We start from the raw sequence: 25,187 nt of genomic DNA on the forward strand, positions 1-25,187 counted from the left end.
AGAGATTCTGAACCTTTCTTAATAAAAACATATTAAGACCTCTAAGTAAAACCTGGTACTTTAATATGGTAAGATCATTTTTTAAGGAACAAAATAACTAAAGAATGTTATAGATCCACTTGTGTTAGAATGAAAAGATAATATTACATTGGTATAGCTTTTCCTTTACATTATTACTGTTTCTTTTTTAGCCCCTAGGAAGCCAAGCCCTAAGGGTCCACCAAACAGAAAGGGAGTCCGAGTGGGATTTCGCTCCCAGAGCCTCAATAGGGAGCCACTTCGGAAAGATACTGATCTTGTTACAAAACGGGTTCTTTCTGCAAGACTGCTAAAAATCAATGAATTGCAGAATGAAGTAACTGAACTCCAGGTCAAGTTAGCTGAGCTGCTAAAAGAAAATAAGGCTTTGAAAAGGCTTCAATACAGACAGGAGAAAGCCCTGCATAAGTTTGAAGATACAGAAAATGAAATCTCGCAACTTATTGCTCGTCATAACAATGAGATTACAGCACTCAAAGAACGCTTAAGAAAATCTCAAGAGAAAGAACGGGCAACTGAGAAAAGGGTGAAAGATACAGAAGGTGAACTATTTAGGACAAAATTTTCCTTACAGAAACTGAAAAAGATCTCTGAAGCTAGACACCTACCTGAGCGAGATGATTTGGCAAAGAAACTAGTTTCAGCAGAGTTAAAATTGGATGACACCGAGAGAAGAATTAAGGTAAAACTTACACAGCTTCTAATTGTGCTTTGTGTTGTTTTTCATTGGGTGTTTAATGTGCTCTGTTAAGACTGCTTATTGCAGTTCAGCATATGCTTGAAAATGAAAACTATTTTTTTAATATTTTAAAACTATCTTTCTGAGTACGAGATTAAGAAAAAATTAAGATTGTATATTTAAGAGCAAGATAGAAAAAATTTACACATTAATGGGCCACCTGTTGATGAATGAGTGTTTAATTCCATGAATCTTAGTCATTTTGGGGAAATACATTATTTGATTATCTGTTTCTCTAAAATTGAAAATGATACACTAATAGCTGTAGTGTATAAAACTGACAGTTGGGGCCATTGTGTAAGAAATGCCACATGAAAAATACTTTGTTTTTATTTCTTTGAACATTTGTAAAAGACATTTTTGGGGGCAGGGCTTACCCTTATTCCCCCAGATAGAAACTAATATGAGAGGTAGGTGGAAAAATATTGAGTTGCTAGTCTGAGAATACAGCAGAGCTTTTAAAAAGATATTTTTCTTGGAATGAGTTGAAAAAAGAGTACTACTCCATGACTGTTACACAAAGAATTTGTATTAGATGCTACCTCGTACGTGTGTGTGTGTCTATGTATGTATGTATATATGTATGTATATTACATACACATAATAAAATTGCGTAGAACTAAATACATATACAACATATATATATATGAATATATGTGTGTGTATATATGTATATCAAACAGAAGCCCTGAGTCAGGGCTTATGAAAATCGATGAGTAGTTAGGAAGGCAAAGCTAGAGAAAAAGTATGGGAATAATGCCCGCTGTGAGAGCTCTCTGAACAAGTGCAAGTCAGAACTACAAATAAATTAACTTTCTGCAATGTATTAATTAGGTGTTTTTAATACATGGTATGTTATAGTGCATCTTTGTATAGGATACCATGTTTAGTATACCACTGCTAAGCCCAGGGGCAGTGGCTTACTAATACTGTGTCAATCAGTGGTTAGAAAAAGTACCTAACTTATTCTATACAATTAGCAATCATTATCTTCTGTTTCAGTGCACAGAAGATACCCTGTTGTATAGGCTTCATTGGTGATCAACCCAAGCTGCAGAGCAAACATATGGAAACTTTTTTTTTTAATGCTACTTTTTTTTTTTTAAGATTTTATTTATTTATTCAGCTGAGATAGTGAGAGAGGGAACACAAGCATGGGGAGTTGGAGAGGGAAAAGCAGGCTCCCCGCTGAGCAGGGAGCCCGATGTGGGGCTCCATCCCAGGACCCTGAGATCATGACCTGAGCGGAAGGCAGATGCTTAATGACTGAGCCACCCATATGCCCCAGAAACTTTTTTTTTAAAAGGGCCACTTACCTTGAGGTAGGGTGGGGGTAGGGTCTGAAAGCAATTAACTGTCACAAGAAACGACAAACATTTTAATTATTTTTAAAGGGGAGTATAAAATGTGCCATATCTTGGATTTTAAAATTGGGAACCAAGAGCACAGAATGCTAATAATGATTAAAAAAACAAAAAGCAAAATCTCTGTGTATGTATAAAACTAGAGAGAACATGGTGTCGCAATGAAGACACACACACATAAATACTGTGGTTCTCTCTTATAGCCAGTTATGAAGGAGGTTTATGGAGTGTTGGGGGGACGAAGAGAAAGAAGGAAGAGAGGAAAAACAGAAGTCTTTGGATTCTGAGTAGTAGATGGAGGTTAATTATGTAGCTGTCCACTTGGGAGCATGAAAATCAGTCATCTGTAGTGATGACTTTGAAATAGTTGTTAACTGTATAGTGTCCTCAATTCTTTTTTATTCTTACTGGATGTAAAAAAATGTTTTTAACTTTTTATTTTAATTATACGTTGATATACAGTTGTATAAAAAGTATATGTGAAGATCCCATATATGCTTCATCCAGTTTCTGCAGTGGTAATGTACTGCATAACTACAATGTAATATTACAACCAGGAAATGGATTTTGATACAGTGATACAATCCTTCAACCGTACTCAGGTTTCACTAGTTTTACATGCATTCATTTGTGTTTGCATGTGTGTATGTGTTTAGTTCTATGCAGTTTTATCACATGTGTAGATTTATGTGACCACCACCAGAGTCAAGATGCAGAACAGTTCCATCACAAGGATCCTGTGTTAGCAGCTTTATGGGCACAGCTGCCATCTTGCCTTCTCTCTCTAGTGGCATCCACTAATCTGTTCACTATTTCTATAATTTTGTCATTTTAAGAATGTTATATAAGTGGAGTCTCGTAGTGTTTAACCTTGAGATGAATAGATTTCATTTTTTTTCCTTGAGCTCCATCCAAGTTGTATATATCAATAGGCGTGTTCCTTTTTTATCCCCGAGTAGTATTGCATGGTATGGATGTATCACAGAGTGTTATGATACATCCCACTGGAGGACATCAGGGTTGTTTCCAGTTTTTAGCTATTAACTAATAATGCTGCTCTGATCATTCATATATAGTTTTTTGTGTGAACACAAACTTTCATTTTTCTGGGATATATGCCTGAAAGTACACTTGATGGGTTGTATGATAAATGCATTTTGGGTTTTGTAAGAAACACCGTTCTCTTTTTAGAGTGCCAGTGCTATTTTACATTTCTGTCAGCAATGTATAATTGATCCAATTTCTCCACATCCTTGCCAGCTTTTGGTGTTACCACTCTTTTATATTATAGCCACTCTGATAGGTGTTTAGTGCTATCTTGTGGTTTTAGCTCGTATCATTCCTCTGGTTAATGATGTGCATCTTTTGTGGGCTTATTTGCCATCTCTAGGTTCTATTCATATTGTTCATGTTTTTTGCCTATTTTCTAATTGGTTTGTTTGTGCAGTTACTGATTTTTTTTAAGTTCTTTATATATTCTAGTTACAAGTCCTTTGTCAGATATGTGGTTTGCAAATATTTTCTCCCAGTCTGTAGCTTGTCTTTTCATCTTCTTCACAGGGTCAGAGTTAAAGTTTTAAATTTTGATGTAATCTAGTTTATCAGATTTTTCTTTTATGGATTGTGCTTTGGTATAAAGTCTAAGAATTCTTTGCCTATTTCTGTCACCCTTTGCCTGTAGCCCCCGAGATTTTCTACTGTGTTTTTATCCAAAGGTCTTGTGGTTTTCTGTTTTACTTTCAAGTCCATTTTGAGTTAATTTTTGTATAAGATGTGAGGTTTACGTTAAGGTGTTTTTTTGGTTGTTGTTTTTTGTTTTTTTTGCCTGTGGTACCCAGTTACTCTAGTAACCATTTGTTGAAAAGGTACCCTTCTTCTGTTGAATTCAGCACCTTTTTCAAAAATCAGTTGGGCATATTTTTATTGGTCTATTTCTGGATTCTTTAGTCTGTTTTATGAGTCTGTCCCTCTGCCAATACCCCACATTCTTCATTATAGGCAACGTAGTAATCCTTAACATCAGGTAGAGTGATTTCTTTCATGTTATGCTTAATTTTTAAAAGTTTGGCTATTTTAACTATTCTGGTCCTCTGCTTTTCCATATAAACTTGAGGATACGCTTGTCTTTGTCTACAAACACCTTCCTGGGGTTTTAATGGGAAATGCATTAAACATGGATCAATTTGTGGAGAGTTGTGTTGAACCTTCCTACTCTCGAGCACAGTATATTCTTCCATTTATTTGGGTCATCGTTGATTTCTTCCATCATCATTTTGTCATTCTCGGGATATAGATCCATATAGGTTTTGTTAGATTACACCTAAATATTTTATTTTCTTTAGAGTAGTTGTGAATAGTCTCAGTTCTTTCTGGATGAGAAAAGTATGTTTGAACTTTTATTTTCAAATTTCAAAGCTAATTTTGTTGTAATAATTATTTTCACAAGAGGTTATGAATGTTTTATGCACATGAAGGAATAGCTTGGTTTTGAAAGTTTACTCTCAAATCTTAGGAGTGTTGAGTTAATTAGCTACAAGCCTCAGAGTTTGGTTGGCAGATCTAAACTACTTCATTTCTGTTGTGTTTGAAGTTATATTGGAATTGACATTTAATATGTTATTATGAACCTCCTTCTCTCAAATCAATCTCATTTCAGCTGTCACACCATATACTAGCTCTCTTCTGAATGCAGGAGCCTCAGCAACCCACCCGAGGGAAATTCTGTACTTTCTAGCTTACTTTTTCATACTTCCTAAAGCCTTTGGCCCATTATGTCTAATTATATCTTTCATAATCTCAGTAATTAACCCAGAATTTGAAATATTTACTATTGAGTTTCTTAATTCAGTGTGAAATTTAGCTTTTGTTTTTGTGCCTCATTAATTTACTCAGTTTTATTACTTTATCCAACACTAAGTTAATCTTTTTTCTTCAAACCCAGTAGGTTATAGTCACTACCATTAATTAGGTAAAGAAGAAATCTAGAAGCTCAATTGTGGTGTTTCATTTTGCACATTAACTAACCCCGGGAAAGTCCTGAGTATCCCTTGAAATTGCAGTGAAATATTAGTAGTGCTGTCTTTAAGTTCTGTGCTACTCTTTGCTAAGAATGGTGTTATTTGTTTCACTTGGTGTAGCTTTTTCTTTTAAGAGCCTGTCCTTAAGCTGAAACTTGTGGCAGGCAGCTTTGTTTGTTTATAGATCGTCTCATTCCAGGAAGGATTTCAGGCCACAATCTCACTCCCTTTCAGAGTTATATTTTCTTCTTAGGGGAGGGGACAAAAAGCAGTTTTCAAGGTTACCTGTAAATAATTTAGCTGTGGAAAAACTTCTGTCTGAATATCATCCTCGGTGTTGGGTGCAGGCTTATTTTGCTAGTTGATGGAACCGAGAGAATGCACAGAGTCTCAGTGATTTAAGAGCACGGTAGTTAAGAAGTGGATACATGATTCGAGAGAAAAACAGCCAAAGGTATGCATGGAGGAAACCACCCATGACTGCTGTTTTTCCCTTGTGTATGTGGTCTGCCCCATCTTGGACCAGACACCAGGGATAAAGAACTGCTTGATGTGGTTAAACTTGTTGAATTCTGTACAAAGGGGTAGGCAGCTAAATCAGACTACATATTTCTTTACTTAAGGTTGGCTTTACGGGCACCTGGGTGGCTCAGTCGTTAAGCGTCTGCCTTCGGCTCAGGGAGGGATCCCGGCGATCTGGGATCGAGCCCCACATCAGGCTCCTCTGCTGAGAGCCGGCTTCTTCCTCTCCCACTCCCCCTGCTTGTGTTCCCTCTCTCGCTGGCTATCTCTATCTCTATCAAATAAATAAATAAAATCTTTAGAAAAAAAAAAGTTGGCTTTATACCATTATTTTGACTTTTACTTCAATAAATTTATTGAATAGAGTTTTGTCATAGTAGCAGCCCCATTTTAATATATTTATTTACTTTAATATTAATAGTTATATAAAAAAGCTGCAAAAAATGTAGAGGTGTGCCAACTTTTATAGCAAAAAAACATTTATAGTTATATAATGCAGTGATTCCCAAAGTTTGTGGTCTTAAGACCTGTTTATATGTTTAAAAATTATTGCAGACCCCCCGCCCTTCCCCAGAAGCTTTTGTTTATGTGGGATATCTATTGATATTTACCATATCAGAAATTAAAACTGAGAATATTTAAAAATATTTCTTAATTTTCCTAAAAATAATAACTCACTATATGTTATAAAATTTTTTCATGAAAAATATTCTATTTTCTAAACTAAAAATAAATTGGGAGAAGAGTGACATTGTTTTATATATTTGCAAATTTCTTCAGTATCAGGCTTAATAGAGGACAGCTGGGTACTTATAGCTGCTTCTGCATTCAATCTGTTGCAATATGTTGTTACGGTTGATAAATATTTTAAAAATACAGCCTCACACAGATGTCTATAGGAATTAGAAAATGGAAGAATATTTTAATAGCCTTTTCAGATAACTAGATATGCCTCTTTGATACTGCATCAAAACTTAGTAAGTGGTGCTTCTTTCTTAAAGGTTTGTTGCAATGCGGAATCTGAAGCTATAAATCATTGAACTTTTTGTACTCTGTCAGATCACTTTTATACTTGTTCATTGTATTAGGCAGATCTTCTGGATGTTGACACTTTTCTTTATATAATATCATGTATAGCCTTTGGAAAATTCCACTATATATTCATGACAATGAGTGAAAATAGCAAATAATACTACATTATAAAAGTGTTCTGAACTTTCAGACTCCTGAAAGTGTCTAAGGGACCGTTAGGTGACCCCTGCACACCACCCTTTGAGATTTAACATAAGCAGTTCTGGGGCACCTGGGTAGCTCAGTCGGTTAAGCATCCAACTCTTGCTTTTGGCTTAGGTCATGATCTCAGGGTTGTGAGATAGAGCCCCACACCGTGTGCTTAAGCAGGGAGTCTGCTTGAGATTCTCTCTCCCCGTCTGCACGCCCCACACTCGCTCACACTCTCTCTCAAATATATAAATAAATCTTCAAAAAAAAAAAAACAGTTCTTTATTAGCAACTTCATTAGTGACTCCCCCCAAATGCAGTTTCTTTCTTTTCTTCTTCTTTTTTCTTAAAAGATTTTATTTATTTATTTGAGAGAGAGAGTGAGAGAGCAGGGGGAACAGCAAAGGGAGAGGGAGATTCCAGAACCCTGGAGGCAGAAGCTTAACTGACTGAGCTACCCAGGCGCCCCTTAAAATGCAGTTTCTTTTAATGACTGCCAAACTGCACCATTGCTACTAGGTCTGTGACTGGCCTCCACTAGGGGCTGAAGGTAAAGGCACCAATTCTGTCCAACCCCTCATAAGAAAGACTTAGAGTTGGGGGTTGCATTCCTGATGTAAGGATGCAGTATCATATTAGTCATAGATAAGACCAATAAAATAGCATGAATTATAACTATCTTAAGAATCCTTAATCATTAAGTGAGAAATTGTCTACTAAGTTTTGGAAAAGATCATACATATAATACAATATACATGTCATTAAAAGGACTGTAGGGTACACATTTAATACATTAAAAAAATCCAACTCTATTTTAACATTGAATTGGCGTAGAGTAAATTACCTTATTAGAAAACATAAACTATATTAACAAGGCTTTCCCTTCTTAAAAATTTGTGAAGGTTTTGGGGAATGTTTGAGTAGGCTGAGTACCATACAGTTGTGGAAGAAAGTTTCACAGCTTTTTCTTTTGATAGGTTTTCCTGTAAGAGACTGGCATTCAAATTCCCTTGACTCTAGAGCTGCCGTCAAGTAGTATTTGTTTCTTGGTGATAAAAACAATATTGTCCTCCACTGTAAACCATTTTCAGAAGTAAGAATTGATTCATTATTATCTTCTCTTACCCGTCCTAATTTACTTAGGACCAAAATTGAACTATCTAATATTAGGCCCTTTCCTGCACCTCCCCCTGCCATACTGTACTCTAGTGGCTAGGTATCTGCTCTAAGCATTTTTCTGCCCTTTCACTCTTCAGAAACTCAAATCCAGAAGGCCTGCCTTTGCCTCACTTACCTGTTCTGTATTACTTCTAAAAAATGAAGCTAATTAGGAGAGATGGAAGTCAAACCAAGAGGTCAGTTTTGTTCTTGTCCTACTCTGGCTTTGTGCAGCTCTCTTAACCAAGAGGTTTCAGTTGCTTCATTGAGGAATGAAATGGAATGATTCTGAGGCGCCTTTGGTTTCTGAAACCTGAGGAATATAAATCTATTTTTAAATCTTTTATGTGCCAGAAGTGTTTTTAGCATGGTAAACCATATTCACTCCCCCCAAAATTAAGTCCTTATTATATCTATTATTGAATATTGGGAGAATGAAAGATTTCTAATATTGAAAAAAAAAGGAACTCCTTATAAAAAAAATAGCATTTATTGAGAGCCTACTAAGTTTTCATTGTATAATAATTCAAGGGATTGGCTAGATATCATTGTAGATTTTTTTTACCGATTTTGGTGGGAGAAGATTTACAATGAAATTATGAGATCTATGATTGAAGGGTAAAGTTTAAAAACATTCCAGAGAATAAATTTTACAGAGTCCTTTGAAACTACCCATTTAAAACAATTGTTAATATTTAAAATAATTTTTCTGTTGAAAAGTAATACAAGCATTACAAAAGGTCTAAAAATTCAAATAATACAAAGTATACAATGAAACATCAGTATCCCTTCTATGCTATCCTTGTAGACCCCTTCCCATGAAATAATCACTATTAAAAAATCATCTCAACATGTGCAAATTCATATATGTATATCCTCTTTTAGTTCTCTAACTGCAAATGGGAGTGTGCCGTGTACACTGCTTAAGTATGTTTTTTTTTTTTACTGAAACATTTTGGTACTCTTTACATATTATTATGCATGTACACGTAATATATGTGTGTATAAACACAGTGTATATAAAATCTGCCTCATTCTGTTTTTAATTTTCCAGATACATTGAGATATAACTGACATACAAAACTGTATAGGTGTACAATCTAATGGTTTGCATTTGCTGTGAAGTAATTACCACAATAAGTTTCGTAAGCATCCATCAGCTTTTATAGATTCAGTAAAAAGAGAAAACAGAAAAGAAAAAACCTATTTTTTACCCGTGATTCTCTTAGGATTCACTCTTTTAACAACTTTCATGTATATCATACAGTGTGTTAACTGAAGTCACCAAGTTATATATTACGTATCTAGTATTTATTTATCATATAACTGGAAGTTTATACCTTTTGACTGTCTTTCGCCAATTCTCCCTCCCCCTCATTTCCCTCCTAGTAACCACAAATGTGATCTCGTTTTCTAGGATTTTTAAAAAATTAAATATTCCATATGTAATTGAGAATATACAGTGTATCTTTGTGACTTATTTTACTAAGCATAATGCCTTCAAGGTCCATTCATGCTGTTCCAAATGGAAGAATTTTCTCATTTTTTATAGCTGATAACATTCCATTGTATACATATGTATACATCACAACAGCTTTATCCATTCATCCATTGATGTTTTCATGTTTTGGCTATTACAGATAATACTGCTATGAACATGGGGGTGCACATATTTTTTAGAACTAGTGTTTTTCTTTCTTTTGGATGTATTCTCAAAAGTGGAATTGTTAGATCATAGAGTCATTGTGATTTCAGTTGTTTGAGGATCCTCCATACTGTTTTCCAAAGTGGCTGTACCAGCATACAGTCTCACCAACCATGTGTAAGGGCCCTTTTATTCACATAGCCTTACTAGCATTTGTTATCTCTTGTCTTTTTGATGATGGCTATTCTATGAGATAATATCTCATTGTGGTTTTGATTTGTATTTCCCTAATGACCGGTCATGTTGAGCATCTTTCTTGTTGGCCTTATCTTCTTTGGAAAATGTCTATTCAGGTTTTTGACCTTTTTTTTTTTTTTTTTTTTTTTTGCTGTTGAGTTGTAGGATTTCTATGTATTTTGGATACTAACACCTTATCTGATATATGGCTTGCAGATATTTTTTCCCGTTCAGTATGTTGTCTTTTTAATTTGTTGATGGTTTCTTTTGCTGTGCAGAAGCTTTTTAATTTGATGTTGTCCCACTTGTTTATTTTTTATATTGTTGCTTGTGCTTTCGTGTCCTATCCAAAAAACATCACCAAGACCCATGTCAAGGAGCTTTTTTTCTATTTTTCTTCTAGGAGTTTCATCATTTTAGATCTTATGCTTAAGTCTTTAATCCATTTTGCTAATTTTTGAGAGTGGTGTAAGATAGGGGTCTAGTTTCATTCTTTTACATGTGAATATCCAGGTTTCCCAGCACCGTTTATTGAAAAGACTGCTTTTCTCCATTAAGTATTTTTGGCTCCCTTGTCAAATATTAACTGACCATATATACTTGGATTTATTTCTGGGCTCTCATTTCTGCTCCATTGATCTCTTTGTTTTTATGCCAGTACCATACTGTTTTGATTACTATAGCTTTTTATAGTATACCGTGAAATAAGGAAGTTTGATGCCTCCTGCTGTGTTCTCTTTCTCAGGAGTGCTTTGGCTATTCAGTGTCTTTGTGGTTCCATGTAAATTTTAGGATTTTTTTCTACTCCTTTAAGAAATGCCATTGGAATTTGATAGTGATTGCATTGAATCTATAGTTATAGCTTTGGGTGGTATGGACATTTGAACAATATTATTAATTTTTCCCCTGTATGAACACAGGTTACCTTTTTCCATTTACTTGTGCTCTCTTTGATATCTTTTGACAATGTCTTGTATTTTTCAAAGTAAAGATCTTTCACCTCCTTGGTTAAGGTTATTCCTAAGTATTTTATTGTGTTGGTGTTATTGTAAATGGGATTGTTTTCTTTCTTTCTCAGATTATTCATTGTTAGTATAGAGAAATGTTACTGATTTTTGTAGATTAATTTTGTATCCTGCAACTTTAGTGAATTTGTTTATTCATTCTAACAGTTTTTTGGTTGAGTCTTTGGGATTATTTTCTCCATATAAAATCATGTTATCTCAAATAGAGACAATTTTACTTCTTCCTCTCCAATTCTGATGCTATTTATTTATTTTATTTTTTACCTGATTGCTCTGAGTAGGATTTTTTTAAATAGGAATGGTGAGAGTGGTCACCCTTATCTTGTTCTGGATCTTAGAGGAAAAACTAAAGCTTCCATCCTTTCACTATTGAGTATGGTATTAGCTATGGGATTATATATGGCATGTATCATGTTGAGGTGTGTTCCTTCTGTATCTAATTCGTTAAGAGTTTTTATTATGAACAGATGTTGAATTTTGACAGATGCTTTTTCTGTATCTATTGAGATGATTATATGATTTTTTTCTTTCATTTAATTAATGCGATATATCACATTGTTGATTTCTGTATGTTGAGCTATCCTTGCTTGCATCCCAGGTATAAATCCCACTTGGTCATGGTAAATGATTCCTTAATATGCTGTTTAATTTGGTTTGCTAGTATTTTATTGAGAATTTTTGCATCTGTTTTCACCAAGGATATTGTCTGTTTTTTTTGTTTTTCTGGTACTGTCCTTTTCTGGCTTTGATTATTGGTTATTCAAGAGTGTTAATTTCCATGTATCCGTGAATTATCCAGTTTTCCTCTTGTTAATGATTTCTAGTTTCATGCCATCGTGCCTAGAGAAAATACTTGGTATGATTTTAATCTTGAATTTGCTAAGACTTGTTTTGTGGCCTAACATGTGGTTTATCTTTTAAAAATGTTCCGTTTTCACTTAGAAGAATGTGTATTCTGCTGTTGTTGGATATGCATATGTTAGGCCTGTTTGGTCTATAGTGTTGTTCAAATCCGCTCTTTCTGTATTAATTTTCTGTCTAGATGATATATTCGTTGTTAAAAGTGGATTATCAAAGTCCCCAACTATTATTGTATTACTCTTTATTTCTCCTTTTAATTCTGTTAGTTTTTACTTTATGTATTTAGGTACTCGGATCCTGGGTGCATAAATATTTACAAGATGTTTGTTATATCTTCTTGATGAATTGACCCCGTTATCATTATATTATAATCTTTGTCTCTTTTTATAATTTTTAGTTTAAGGTCTACTTTGTCTATAGCTACCACTGCCTTTTTTTTTTTGGTTATCATTTGCTTGAAATGTCTTTTTCCATCGCTTCTCTCAATCTGTGTGTGTCTTTAAGGCTATAGTTGGGTCTCTTGTAAGCAGCATATCTATGGATCTTTTTTTTTTTCCCTCAGTGTATTCCACCATCATTTCTATATCTTTTGATTGGTGAACTTAAGCCATTTACATTTAAAGTAATTATTGATAAGTAACAACTTATTGTTGCCATTTTATTAATTGTTTTCTGGGGTTTTGTGGTTCTGTTGTTCCTTGTTTCTTATCCTGTTGTCTTTTTTGTGTTTTGATGCCTTGTGTTATCAGAATGCTTTGACTTTCCATCATATCCTTTTGTGTAATTACTACAGATTTTTCCCTTGTGGTCATTTATCATGATATTTTATTTACACATAAAATATCTTTTAACTATAACACTCTATTTTAAACTAATAACAAGTTAATAGAATTTTTTTTTTTTTAAGATTTTATTTATTTATTTGACAGAGAGACAGCCAGTGAGAGAGGGAACACAAGCAGGGGGAGTCGGAGAGGAAGAAGCAGGCTCCCAGCGGAGGAGCCTGATGTGGGGTTCTATCCCAGAACGCTGGGATCACGCCCTGAGCTGAAGGCAGACGCTTAACGACTGCGCCACCCAGGCGCCCCAAGTTAATAGAATTCTTAAGCTTTACACTTTTACTTCTCACATTTTAGGTTGATGTTACAACTTACATATTTTTAAATATTGTGTAACTAATAAGATTATTGTAGCTATGGTTATTTTTACTGTGTTTTTATAAACTTTTAATCTAGAGCTGCAATTGAATTATGCATCAAAATTACCATATTACAGGATCGAACTGTGACTCTATATTTACAATTACCAGTAAGTTTACTCTGTCTTATGTTTTTATGATATTAATTAATGTTCTTTTATTTCCATTCAAAGAACTCCCTTCAGCATTTCTTGTAAGGCAGGTTTAGTGATCATGAATTCCCTCAGTTTTTGTTTGTTGGGCAGAGTCCTTATCCCTCCATTTCTGAAGGACGGCTTTGCCAGGTGGCATTCTTGGTTGACAGTTTTTTTCTTTCAATATTTTGAATATGTCCAGGAACCTGGGTGGCACAGTCGGTTAAGTGTCCGACTCTTGGTTTTGGCTCAGGTTGTGATCTCAGGGTTATGAGATCAAGCCCCATGTGGCGCTCCACGCTTAGCATGGAGTCTGCTTGGGATTCTCTCTCCCCCTCCCTCTGCCCCTCTGGTCATACACTTGCTCTCTCTCTCTCTCTCAAATTAATAAATAAATCTTAAAAAAATAAATTTTGGACATGTCATCCCTTTCTTTTCTGTCCTGAAAAGTTTCTGTTGAGAAATCCACTGATTGTGTTATGGGTGTTCCCTTCTGTGTAACTTCTCTTTTCTCTTGATGTTTATAAAATTCCGTCTTTGACTTTTTACAATTTCATTATAACATGTCTTGATGTAGGCTTATTTGGATTCAACCTTTTTACAGTCCCATGGGCTTCTTGAATCTAGAGGTCTGTGTTTATCCCCAGGGTTGGGAAGTTTTCAGCCATTATCCCTTTAAATATACTTTCTGTCCCTTTCTCTTTCTCTTCTTGGAATTCCCATTATGTGAAAACCTTTCTTTTCATTGTGTCCCATAACTCCCATCCGCTTTCTTTCCTTTTTTTTTTTTTTTTTTTTTTTAGTAACGATTTTATTTATTTATTTACAGAGACAGAGACAGCCAGCGAGAGAGGGAACACAAGCAGGGGGAGAGGGAGAGGAAGAAGCAGGCTCCCAGCAGATCAGGGAGCCTGATGTGGGGCTTGATCCCAGGATCATGCCCTGAGCCGAAGGCAGACGCTTAACGAATGAGTCACCCAGGCACCCCTCCCATAGGCTTTCTTCACTCTTTTTCATTCTTTTTTCTTATGCTCCTCTGACTGGATATTTTGAAATATCCTACATTCTAGCCTGTTTAGTTCACTAAACTTTAAGAGGATTATTCTTTTTAAAATTTTTAATTTAAACACAATTTAGTTAATATATAGTGTATTCTTAGTTTCAAGGGTAGAATTTAGTGATTCATCAGTTGGATATAACACCCAGTGCTCATTCCATCAAGAGCCCTCCTTAATGCCCATTACCCAGTTACCCCATCCCCCCACGCAGCTCTCCTCCAGCAACCCTCATTTTGTTTCCCATAGTTAAGAGTCTTTTATGGTTTGCCTCCCTGTTTTTATTTTATTTTTCCTTCCCTTCGCCTGTGTTCATCTGTTTTGTTTTTAAATTACACGTATGAATGAAAACATACGGTATTTGTCCTTTTCTGATTTATTTCGCTTAGCATAATATCCTCTAGTTCCATCCACATTGTTGCAAATGGCAAGATTTCATTCCTTTTGATGGCTGAGTAATATTCCACTGTGCGCATGTCTGTGTGTGTGTGTGTATACCACATCCTCTTTATCCATTCATCTGTCAGTGGACATCTGGATTCTTTTCATATTTTGGCTGTTGTGGATATTGCTGCTATAAACAATGGGGTGCATGTGCCCTTTTGAATCACTATTTTTGTATCGTTTGGATAAATACCTAGTAGTGTAGTTGCTGTGTTGTAGGGTACTTCTATTTTTAACTTTTTGAGGAACCTCCATACTGTTTTCCAGAGTGGCTGCACCAGTTTGCATTCCCAGCAGTGTAAGAGGGTTCTCTTTTGTCAAGAGGATTATTCTGAATTGTCACAGTTCATAGATCTCCATTTCTTTATGATTAATTATTAGAGCTTTATTGGCTTCCTTCAGTGGTATCCTATTTGATTTCTTGTGATCTTTGATACTTACATTGGTATTGCACATTTGAGTAAGTAGTCTCTTCTAGACTTTGCAGGTTCACTTTGGCAGAGACGGTTCTTCGTCAGTTAGCTTGGCTTGGGTTTCTGCTGGTAATGTCCTTGGACAGGTGGGGTCTGCTGTTACAGTCTGTTTTGGGGGGAGGCAACTGGTTGCACTCTGAGGTCAGGGGTGGTGGGACATGCCACTGAGAACAGCTGGCAGGACTGCTGGCTTGATTCCCTGCCCAAGTGAGGTTGTAGGATGGTCTCTGCTATTGCCTAGACCCTTTAATCAGGCTTATTAGACAGGGCCTGAGTATTATTCACAGCAGTAGGTGGGGCAGCAGGACAGGACCCAGCACCTGCACAGCTCATTGTTTGGGGACCCAAGTAAAGCAAGAGTGTGCATCAAATATCCGGTTCTGGTGAAGCCACTGGTTTTGCTCTCCAGATAAGAAAAGTCACAGGCTGTGCTTTCTATTCAAGTGTTACTGTAAGCACGGCTGTTGGATGGGTTACACAGTTTCCCATGTGGTGCCCTGGTCAGGCAGCTGAAGGCTGTTATTCAGCAATAGGTGAGGCAATGAATTATTTCCCTGTCAAGGCACAGCAGGAGAAGGAGAAGCAGCTCCAAGGCCACTAATGCTCTTTGTTTATGGTCTTGACTCAACCTGACCTGTGCCCCAAGTTCCCTGGATGAACAGGGCAACTAGCTTTGTCTACAGGTCATCAGCTCTGCTTGCCCACCTCTCAGCTTGAGAGTTACTCAGTTATTATGCAGTCTCCAGCTGTTCTTGCCAGCTCTTTCTGTCAGATGGGACTGTGAGCCATGTTCTGCAGTGAGGGGGCTATGACTCAGTCTCCTACTTAGGCAGGATTAGGGGGGCCCTTTCTAGACAACTCCTAAATTTTCTACAACGGGCTTTCTGGTCTCAAGAGGCTGGGAGCCACAGTCTGCAACAGGTTAGGGCTGTGACTCAGCCCTGCTGGTCTTGGAAGACCAAACCCGAGGGCTGGGGATCCCCTCATTTGGGGATCCAGTGTAGGCAGACCTGCACCACTGAGTTTCCTAGTCAGACTCCACCCCAGACTTGATCTGCAGATGAGCAGGGCCGCGGCTTGGGTATTACTGCTTGGGCTCTGCAGATAGGAATTTGGTCTGCCAAGATCTGAGTGCTGGTTGTTAGAAGCCTCTCTCCACTTCTGTCACAGTCAGATTCCCAGTGCTTGAGTCCTGCAGTTTCCTGTGATCCTCGTAAAATGAAACCAGAATAAGGGCTCCCACAAAGTAACCGACAGTTCTGCAGGAGCTGGATGTTCCTCTGGGCTCTCTCTTCCCATGGAAGGAACTAGAGGTGTGGTGTTGTGGCAGCCTGGGGGAAGGGCAGTGGGATCAGAGTGTAGCTGTTCCTTCTGATGCAGTCTGTCTTGGTCTCTGGTGCAGGGGGTTGCTTCAGCCTCACTCCTGTGTTCTAGGGTTGTCTCAGTGGTGTCTTGTCCATGAGTAGTTGTTAATTGTTCTTAGAAGGGGGAATGATGTCAGGAATGATGTATGTCATCATTTTGGTGACATCACTTTCTCCTGCCTCATTCTTTTTGAAGGTGATATACTATTCTATTGTATATATATCATAATATATTGAACCTCTTCCCTTACTAACATTTATATTAGGAACTTGCTTCGTTGTAGTATAAATATACATAATGGCAGTGAACTTAAGTCTTCGCATGCATATGTAAGTATACTAATGGAAAATTCCTGGAAATGGAAATCAGTAAAGCATTTTCAGATCAGTTTTGGTTATTTGTTGATATAAGGAATCTAAACTATGCTACTGAATAATAGTTTTTCTTGTAGTAATAAAGTTAAATTCTTTTAAAGATTTTATTCTTTATTATAAAAGTTAAATATAATAAATATAAAATATTCTTAAAGTTAAATTCTTTTATTTTAAGGAATAAAATCTTTAAAATAAAAGAATTTAACTTTATTACTACAAGAAAAACTATGATTAAATTGGCTTTCCTGTGATTAATATCACTCAAAAAGATTTAGAATACATGCATTTTTATGAAGGCATCTTTAATATGGAAACAGTGATGACTTTTGCTAACTTGTCAAAAATTATTGGCTCAGAATTTAAGACCAAATTAAAAAATTATTTAGTTTATATTTAGTTATGCTGTTACCTAATAACTACTTCCGAAGATGTTGAGTTCCTCATGAAACAGAATTTTATACATGCACACAGATACTCAACTTAGGTTCAAATTCTGGTTCTCTACTGGTCTAGTTTTATGATATCCACTACCACTTAGATTATCCGAACTCCCGTTTTCAGTCTATAAAATCTTGCAGGTGGTGATAAACAGTGTTAGAGATAAAGTTAATGATGATTCTATCTCAGTGCCTGGTACTTATTAGGCACCTAATGTATAACTGAAAAAGAAAGTGCTCTCAAAGTACATTATTTAAAAGTAAATACATCACAGCATAGTAGTATTCCAGACTTTGGAAGGACCATAGAAATTGTTTTTGCATTGGTTTTCAAGTGAGTTCAGTGTACCTCAATGATTCTGTTGTTTTTCCAAAAATATTTAAAATCTACCGATTTCATCCATTGGCTTTTCAAATTTTAGCATTTCTTTACAGGCAGCCAGATAAAGGTTGAATTACTCTGTGTGGTGACTGGTGAGTTAGGCTGCAGAAACTCAGTAGCCCAGCAATCTGATGCAGCCCTGAAACACCTTGTCAGGGAACTCTCTAGTCCAACTCAAGCATTTAACAATTGAGGAAGCTGGGATAGAGAGATGTTATTTTTCTTCTTCCAGGTCGCACAGAATCACACAGGTCACTAGAACCACATGTCTGTAACTAGAACTGCAGTCTGCTGTCTCCCATTCTGTTGCTCTTTTTATTCTGTTACCATTTTAGTAAAATCCTTGTAATTTTATCACATTTTTAAAAGCTGAGTAATATCTTCTTGTAATAGTACATTTGAGTTTTCATAATTTTATGGTAGCATGAATTAAAATATTAAAATTAAATTTGGCTGTTTATCAGTATCTTCTGATAAGATGATGCACACACTGGAAAAGAAACAAATTGTTTTTTTCAAAATCAGTCATATCATGCTGATTCTTTATATGCAATTTGTTGAGCAGGAACCACTTCTGAAATCTGTTTTATTTTTGGTACTAGCCATGCTAAATACTATGGAGTAAAATCTAGTTATATGTTTGAAGACAAACTCAAGAGTGAGCAAAGGTTTGTGAATACTTTAAAAGAAAACAGCCGAGTTTTCATTAGGAGTAATAAGAGCAAAGCCCCACTGGTTGTAATACTCAGAGAAAGTATAACTATTAGATTCCAAGTCCGCTTCTATCTTGTCCTGCTCAAAGCAGAAGAAATAATAAGAGATAGATAACTTATTTAAATGAGCTCAGTCTCCACATTCAAATGAATTATCCCCCAGAGGACTGAAGAACCTTATGAATGTGATTTCAGAGCCTTTGTTAGTATACACTGGGGAGTTAGGAAGACTAGGGACAGGTAAGAAAAGTGAGAAAAAGGAAGTACCAGTATTTTCAAAGGTAGGCAGAGGTAAATGTTAGACATTATTAATCAGTAAACTTAATGCCAGTCTCTACCAAATTTTCAAATGATTTGGAACGTATCTCTCACTTAGAACTACCCTTACTCTTTTCCTTATAAGACTGCAAGATTGGTACATCAAAGTATACTATACCTATTAATTTTTCTCTATACAAAGAATAGATACAGTATATGCTAGGAGATATAGTATCTTCACATATAGTAGATACAGTATAGTAGATATGGGAAATCTTTCTTGTTTGTGTTTTAATGGAGAAATGTGGACTGGTTGAAAATCTTAGAAAGCTTTACAGTTGGATCAGTAACTGAACCCAAAGGGAGCAAATAAATAAACAGCTATCAGTTTGGAGAGAACGTTTATAGGTAGGTGCTTTGGGGTGCCATCTTAGGCCCTGGCCCTTTGTCAGCATATTTATCAGTGAATTTGACCGGGCTCCTAAAGGGCAAGAACAAGTCTTATTTCATTTTGTATTTGTAACATTTGACATTCTATCTGGCTAGAATTAATGTTTTTTAAAGGAATGAGTGGGTAGATGCATCAGTGAAAGAAAGTGGCATTCATGACAGGGTCAGAAATAGGGACAGCTAAGTTGATGGATGACAAGATTAAGATCTCTCTGGGCTCAAAATCTGGCCCCAAACAAGCAAGATAAAATTTAATCTGGTTAACTGTTGAGTCCTCAGTTTTTTATGGGTACCATCTGGGGAGACCTGATTTATTTCAAGTTTTAAAAAAAGCACAGTGTTTTAGTTGTTGAACCTATGGTCATATAGCTGCTTAGAAAGTTAACAGAAGGAAAAAAAAAAAAAACCAGTTAACCAATTATCCTGGTGCCCAGGCCCTAGGAATTAATAACAACTAATTTTACCAGCCAGATCATATCTGAAAACAGGTACCAAATTTTAAGTAATAAACTGACATGCAGAGAGCAAGCAGAGAACCAGGGGGTGAAGAAATAGGAATATAAGAAACAGTGGAAGAACCGTGGAACCATCAATAAGATTCAAATTAAGGGGAAACATAATTATTTCAGTATTTAAAGAGCTGTTTTGTTGGAAAAGGAGAAATAGATAGGCTCTTGGATGTTCCTGAAGGCAGTGCAAACCTAACGGATATTTCTTGGAGCAGATTTCTGCTTATTCATAAGGAAGATCTTCGAAATAATTGGAATCGTCCAATGACAGTGAAATCAGACCCTTTGAATTACTGAACTTTCTGCCACCAGTACTATTTGTACAGAGGCTGAATGATCACCTACTAGCACTGTTGTAAAAAAAAAAAAAAAAAAAAAAAAACCAAAAAACTATTCCTGTAAATTGGGCTATAGTTCTTGTTTACTCAAGGGTCTAAATCTGAAGGATTGAGTTACAATAACTCAGCAGAGATAAAAACAACGGACATTTATAGACCTCTGTAAACAAAGGCATTGTTATGTAAGTGTACATTGCTTTACTAAAAAGCAGTAAGTGGAGGTTAAGATTAGATTTGGGTTTGCTTGCAAAAGTTGCTAAATTATATAAACCTTTATTTCTTTTAAAGAGTTACAATTCTGTGATGTTTCCTTTTGGTGAAATATCAGTTAAGTATTTAAATTTTTGTTCAAAGACATTTTGAAATTGACAGTAAAGTAGGTGGAAAATACCTGTAGTCCTTCCAGCAAAAGATAATCACTATTTACGTTTTTCAATTCCATATCTTTAATTTCTAAAAGCACTTTTTTTTCTTATGAAATATTTTGAACATACAGAAAAGGGACTATTTAAAACAGTCATCTAAAGAATCATATACTTAAAAGATGTTACTTTAAGCCTTCCCTGTACACTTTTCTCCAAAACATCCCTTTTTCTGCTTTCTCTCCTCAGAAGTAATTATTTTTCTGAAGGTGATAGATACATCTCCTTCCTATTTTATTTTCATTGAGGCATATTTTTAGAAATTGTCCTTTTATTTTTGTATAAGTAGCACATATGCATTATAAAAAAACGAGAAAAATAACTAAAAAACATTCTTACACTCAGATATCACCAATTTTAGCATTTTAGTGTATACCCTGGATCTTTTCTGTGTGTACATATTATGCATATTATATGTGAAGAAATTTACTTCTATTACTAGCTTGCTAGGAATTTTTTAAAAATCATGGATAATAATAGAATTTTATTAAATGTTCAAATGCTTTTCTTCTATTGAAATGATTATTTTTTCTCATTTAATTAACAGAAAATTACATTTATATGTTGTTATTAAACTACTCTTATCCTTTGTTTTCTTGGTATAAATGGTATTTAGTTGTGATATATTTTTTGTACAGTGCTCTATTCCTTTGGCTAATATTTGTTTGGGATTTTTACAGCAGTATTCACATACAAGAATGGTTTATGGTTTATTTTTCAGGCTATCCTTATCCAGTTTTGGTATCAAGATTATAAAAATTCTCAAAGAATGACTAATTCAAATTAGTGTTTTCATTTTCTTTAGATAAGTAGTAGAATTACTGAATCAAATGATATTTCTATTTTTAATTTTTTGAGGAAACTACATACTGTTTTCTACAGTGATTGCACCAATTTACATTCCCACCAACAGTGCACGAGGGTTTCTTTTCTTCTACATCCATGCCAGCATTTGTTATTTCTTGATTTTTTGATTCTAGCCATTCTGACAGGTGTAAGATGATATTTCATTGTGGTTTTGGTTTGTATTTCCCTTATGATGAAGAATGTTGAGGATTTTTTCATGGGTCTGTTGGCCATCTTTATATCTTCTGGGAAAAATGTTTGGGTTCTCTGCCCATTTTAATCAGATTATTTGTTTTTGTGCTGTTGAATTTTTATGTATTTTGGATATTAACCCCTCATCAGATATATTACTTGCAAATATCTTCTCCCTTTACTAGGTAACCCTTTCATTTTGTTGGTTTCCTTCTCTGTGTAAAAGCTTTTTATTTTAGTGTAGTCACAATAGTCTATTTTTGCTTTTGTTTCCTTTGCCTGAGAGACATCTAGAAGACGTTGCAACAGCCTCTGTCAAAGAGATAATACTACCTATGTTATCTTCTGGGAGTTTTATGGTTTCAAGTCTCACATTTAAGTCTTTAATCCATTATGAGTTTATTTTTATGTATGGTATAAGAAAACGGTCCAGTTTTCCCAACACTATTTATTGACAGACTGTCTTTTCCCCATTCTACGCTCTTCCCTCCTTTATTGTAGGTTAATTGGCCATGTTTTAAGTGTGGGTTTATTTCTAGGCTCTATCCTGTTCCATTGATCCATGTGTCTGCTTTTGTGGTAGTACCATACTGTTTTGATTACTACATTTTGTAGCATTTCTTAAAACTGATTGTGATATCCAAATTATTTTGGATAGAATGGCCATTTTAACAGTATTAATTTTTTCAATCCATGAGCATAGAATACCTTTCCATTTGTTTGTGTCATCTTCATTTTATAGGTGTTTCATAGTTTTCAAAGTACTGGTCTTTCACTTCCCTGGCTAAATTTATGCTCAAGTATTTTTTTATTTTTTTGGTGTACAATTGTAAAGGAAATTGTTTTCTTAATTTCTCTTACTGCTACTTTATTAGTGTATAGAAACATGACCAATTTCTGTGAATTTTGCAACCTGCAACTTTATTGAATGAATTTATAAATTATGGTTTTTTAAAATGATTTCTTTAGGGGTTTTCTGTGTATAGTATTATGTCGTCATTATAGTTTAACTTTTTTCTTACCAATCCAGATGCCTTTTATTTCTTTATATTTGATTCCTGTGGCTAGAACCTCTAGTACTATGTTGAATAAAAGTGGTGAGAGTGGACATCCTTGTTTTGTTCCTGTTCTTAGAAGAAAAGCTCTCATTTTTTCACCATGGAGTATGATGTTAGCTGTGGGTTTATATGGTCTTTATTAAGTTGAGGTATGTTCCCTCTAAACTCATTTTGTAGAGAGTTTTTATCATAAATGGATGTTGACTTTTGTCAAATGTTTTTTCTACATATTGAGATGATCATATGATTTTTATGCTTGGTTTTGTTGATGTGTATCACACTGATTGATTTGCAAATATTGAACGATCCTTGCATTCCTGGAATAAACTTCACTTGTTTGTGGTGAATGATTCTTTTAAGGTATTATTAAGTTAGGTTTGCTAATATTTTATTGAGGATTATTGAGGATTCATTGATGTATTTGGAAGCTTTCTCTCCTCTTAGTTTTTGGATTAGTTTGAGGAGAATAGGTATTAACTCTTCTTTAAACGTTTGGTAGAATTCACCTGTGAATCCATCTGGTCCTGGACTTTTGTTTGTTGGGAGTTTTTTGATTACTGGTTCAGTTTTATTACTAGTAATCAGTGTATTCAGATTTTCTTCTTGATTCAGTTTTGGAAGATTGTATGTTTCTAGGAATTTATCCATTTCTTTTAGGTTGGCCAGTTTGTTGGCATTTTCACACTATTATAATCCCTTGTATTTCTGTGGTGTTGGTTTTACTTCTCTTTCATTTCTGCCTTATTTGGGTCTTCTGTCTTTTTTTTTTTTTTTTTTTACTTATTAAGTCTGGTGAGAGGTTTATCAATTTTTTAATCTTTTCAAAGAACCAGTTCTTGGTTTCACAGATCTTTTCTGTTTTGTTTTGTTTTAGTTAGTCTCTGTTTCATTTATTTCTACTCAAATCTTTATTTTTCCTTCCCTCCTCTACCTTTGGGTTTTATGCGTTTTCTGGTTCCTTTAGGTGTAAGGCTAGATTGTTTCCTTGAGATTTTTCTTGTTTCTTGATGTAGGTCTTTATCGCTATAAATTTCCCTCTTACATCTGGTTTTGCTGCATGCCAGAGATTTTGGAACATTATATTTTCACTTTTGTTCGTCTGCATGTATTTTTTTTTAATTTTCTCTTTGACTTTTTGATTGACCCATTGGATGTTTAGTAACATATTATTTATACTCCATGTGTTTGTGCGTTTTCCATTTTTTTCCCCTTAATGTCTAGTTTCATACTGTTGTGGTCAGAAAAGTATGCATGGTATGATTTCAGTCTTGTTAAATTTATTTAGGCATTGTTTTGTGGCCTAACATGTGGTCTGTCCTTAGGTATGTTTCATTTGAACTTGAAAATAATGTGTACTCTGTTGTTTTGTATGGAATGTTTTTTGTTATATATGTTACATCCATCTGGTCTGATGTGTCATTCAGAGAGATTATTTACTTCTTGACTTTTTGCCTGGATGATCCCTTCATTGATGTAAGTGGGGTAATAAAATCACCTACTTTTATTGTAGTATTACCAACTTCTCCCATAATGTCTTAATATTTCCTTCATATATTTATAATTTTTTATATCCTCTTGTTGGATTGACCCCTTTATTATTATGTAATGCCATTCTTTGTGTCTTATTACAGTCTAAGTCCTGTTTTGTCTGATAGAAGTATTGCTACCCCAGCTTTTCTTTTGCTTCTATTTGTATGAGGTATCTTTTTCAATGCTTTCACTTTCAGTCTGTATGTGTCTTTAGGTGTGAAACAAGTCTCTTGTAGACAGCATATAGATGGGTTTTGGTTTTTTATCACCACCCTCCTGCCTCCATAACTTGTGAGTGGAGCATTTAGACTATTTACATTTAAAGTCGTCATTGATAGTTATGTGCATTTTGCCATTTTATTAAATCTTTTCTGTTTTTTTTTTTTTTTTTTTTTTTTTAGTTCTTCTCTGTTCTTTTCTTGTTTTGTTCCTTTTTGTTGTGATTGATGGCTTTCTGTAGGGTTATGCTTGGCTTTATTTTTTTTTTTTAATGTATCTATTATAGGTTTTGGATTTGTGATTGCTATGAGGTTCATTTATAAGATCCTAAGTATGCAGAAGTCTCTATTAAGTTGATAGTCCCTTAAGTTTGGACACATTCTAAAAGAAATCTTTTTTTTTTTTACATTTCATCCATTTGTCATATTTTATATCTTTTAATTTATAACTTTTTATTTTACTTGTGATGTGGATTTTTCTTTTCCACTTAAAGAAGTCCCTTTAACATTTCCTGTAAGGCCAATTTAGTGGTGATAAACTCCTTTCTTTAACTTTTGTTTGTCAGAAAAACTCTCTCTCTCCTTCCATTCTGAATGATAACCTTGCTTGGTTGTAGGTATTTCCCTTTTAGCACTCTGAATATATCATGCCACTCCCTTCTGGCCTTCAGTGTTTCTGTTGAAAAATCAGCTGATAGCCTTATGGGCTTTCCCTTCTATGTAACTTGTTTCTCTCTTGCTGCTTTTAAAATTCTCTCTTTAATCTTTAACATTTAATTTTTATGTCTCTTGGTATGAACCTCCTTAGGGTTATCTCGTTTGGAACTCTCTTTTCTCCTGAACATGGAAGTCTGTTTCCTTCATCAAGTTAGGTAAGTTTTGAGCTAGTATTTCTTCAAGTAAATTTTCTGCCTTTTTCACTGTTCTCTTTCTGGGACCCCTGTAATGCGAATGTTTGTTTGC

General features: G+C 35.0%; 1 protein-coding gene across 2 annotated transcripts in view; it reads left to right on the forward strand.

Annotated features, from left to right (window-relative positions):
* LCA5 (lebercilin LCA5) overlaps positions 1-25,187 on the forward strand; it is a 69,472-nt gene that overhangs the window by 26,230 nt on the left and 18,055 nt on the right. For both annotated transcript variants that reach the window (XM_087856928.1, XM_087856929.1), the window contains exon 3: positions 192-721. In XM_087856928.1, the coding sequence (XP_087713054.1) occupies positions 192-721 (530 nt within the window). The remainder of the gene's footprint in view (positions 1-191; positions 722-25,187) is intronic.

This window comes from Ursus americanus, chromosome 29 (genome assembly GCF_024610735.1).
Source record: "Ursus americanus isolate L20-20 chromosome 29, mUrsAme1.1.p, whole genome shotgun sequence".
Taxonomy (NCBI): Eukaryota; Metazoa; Chordata; class Mammalia; order Carnivora; family Ursidae; genus Ursus; species Ursus americanus.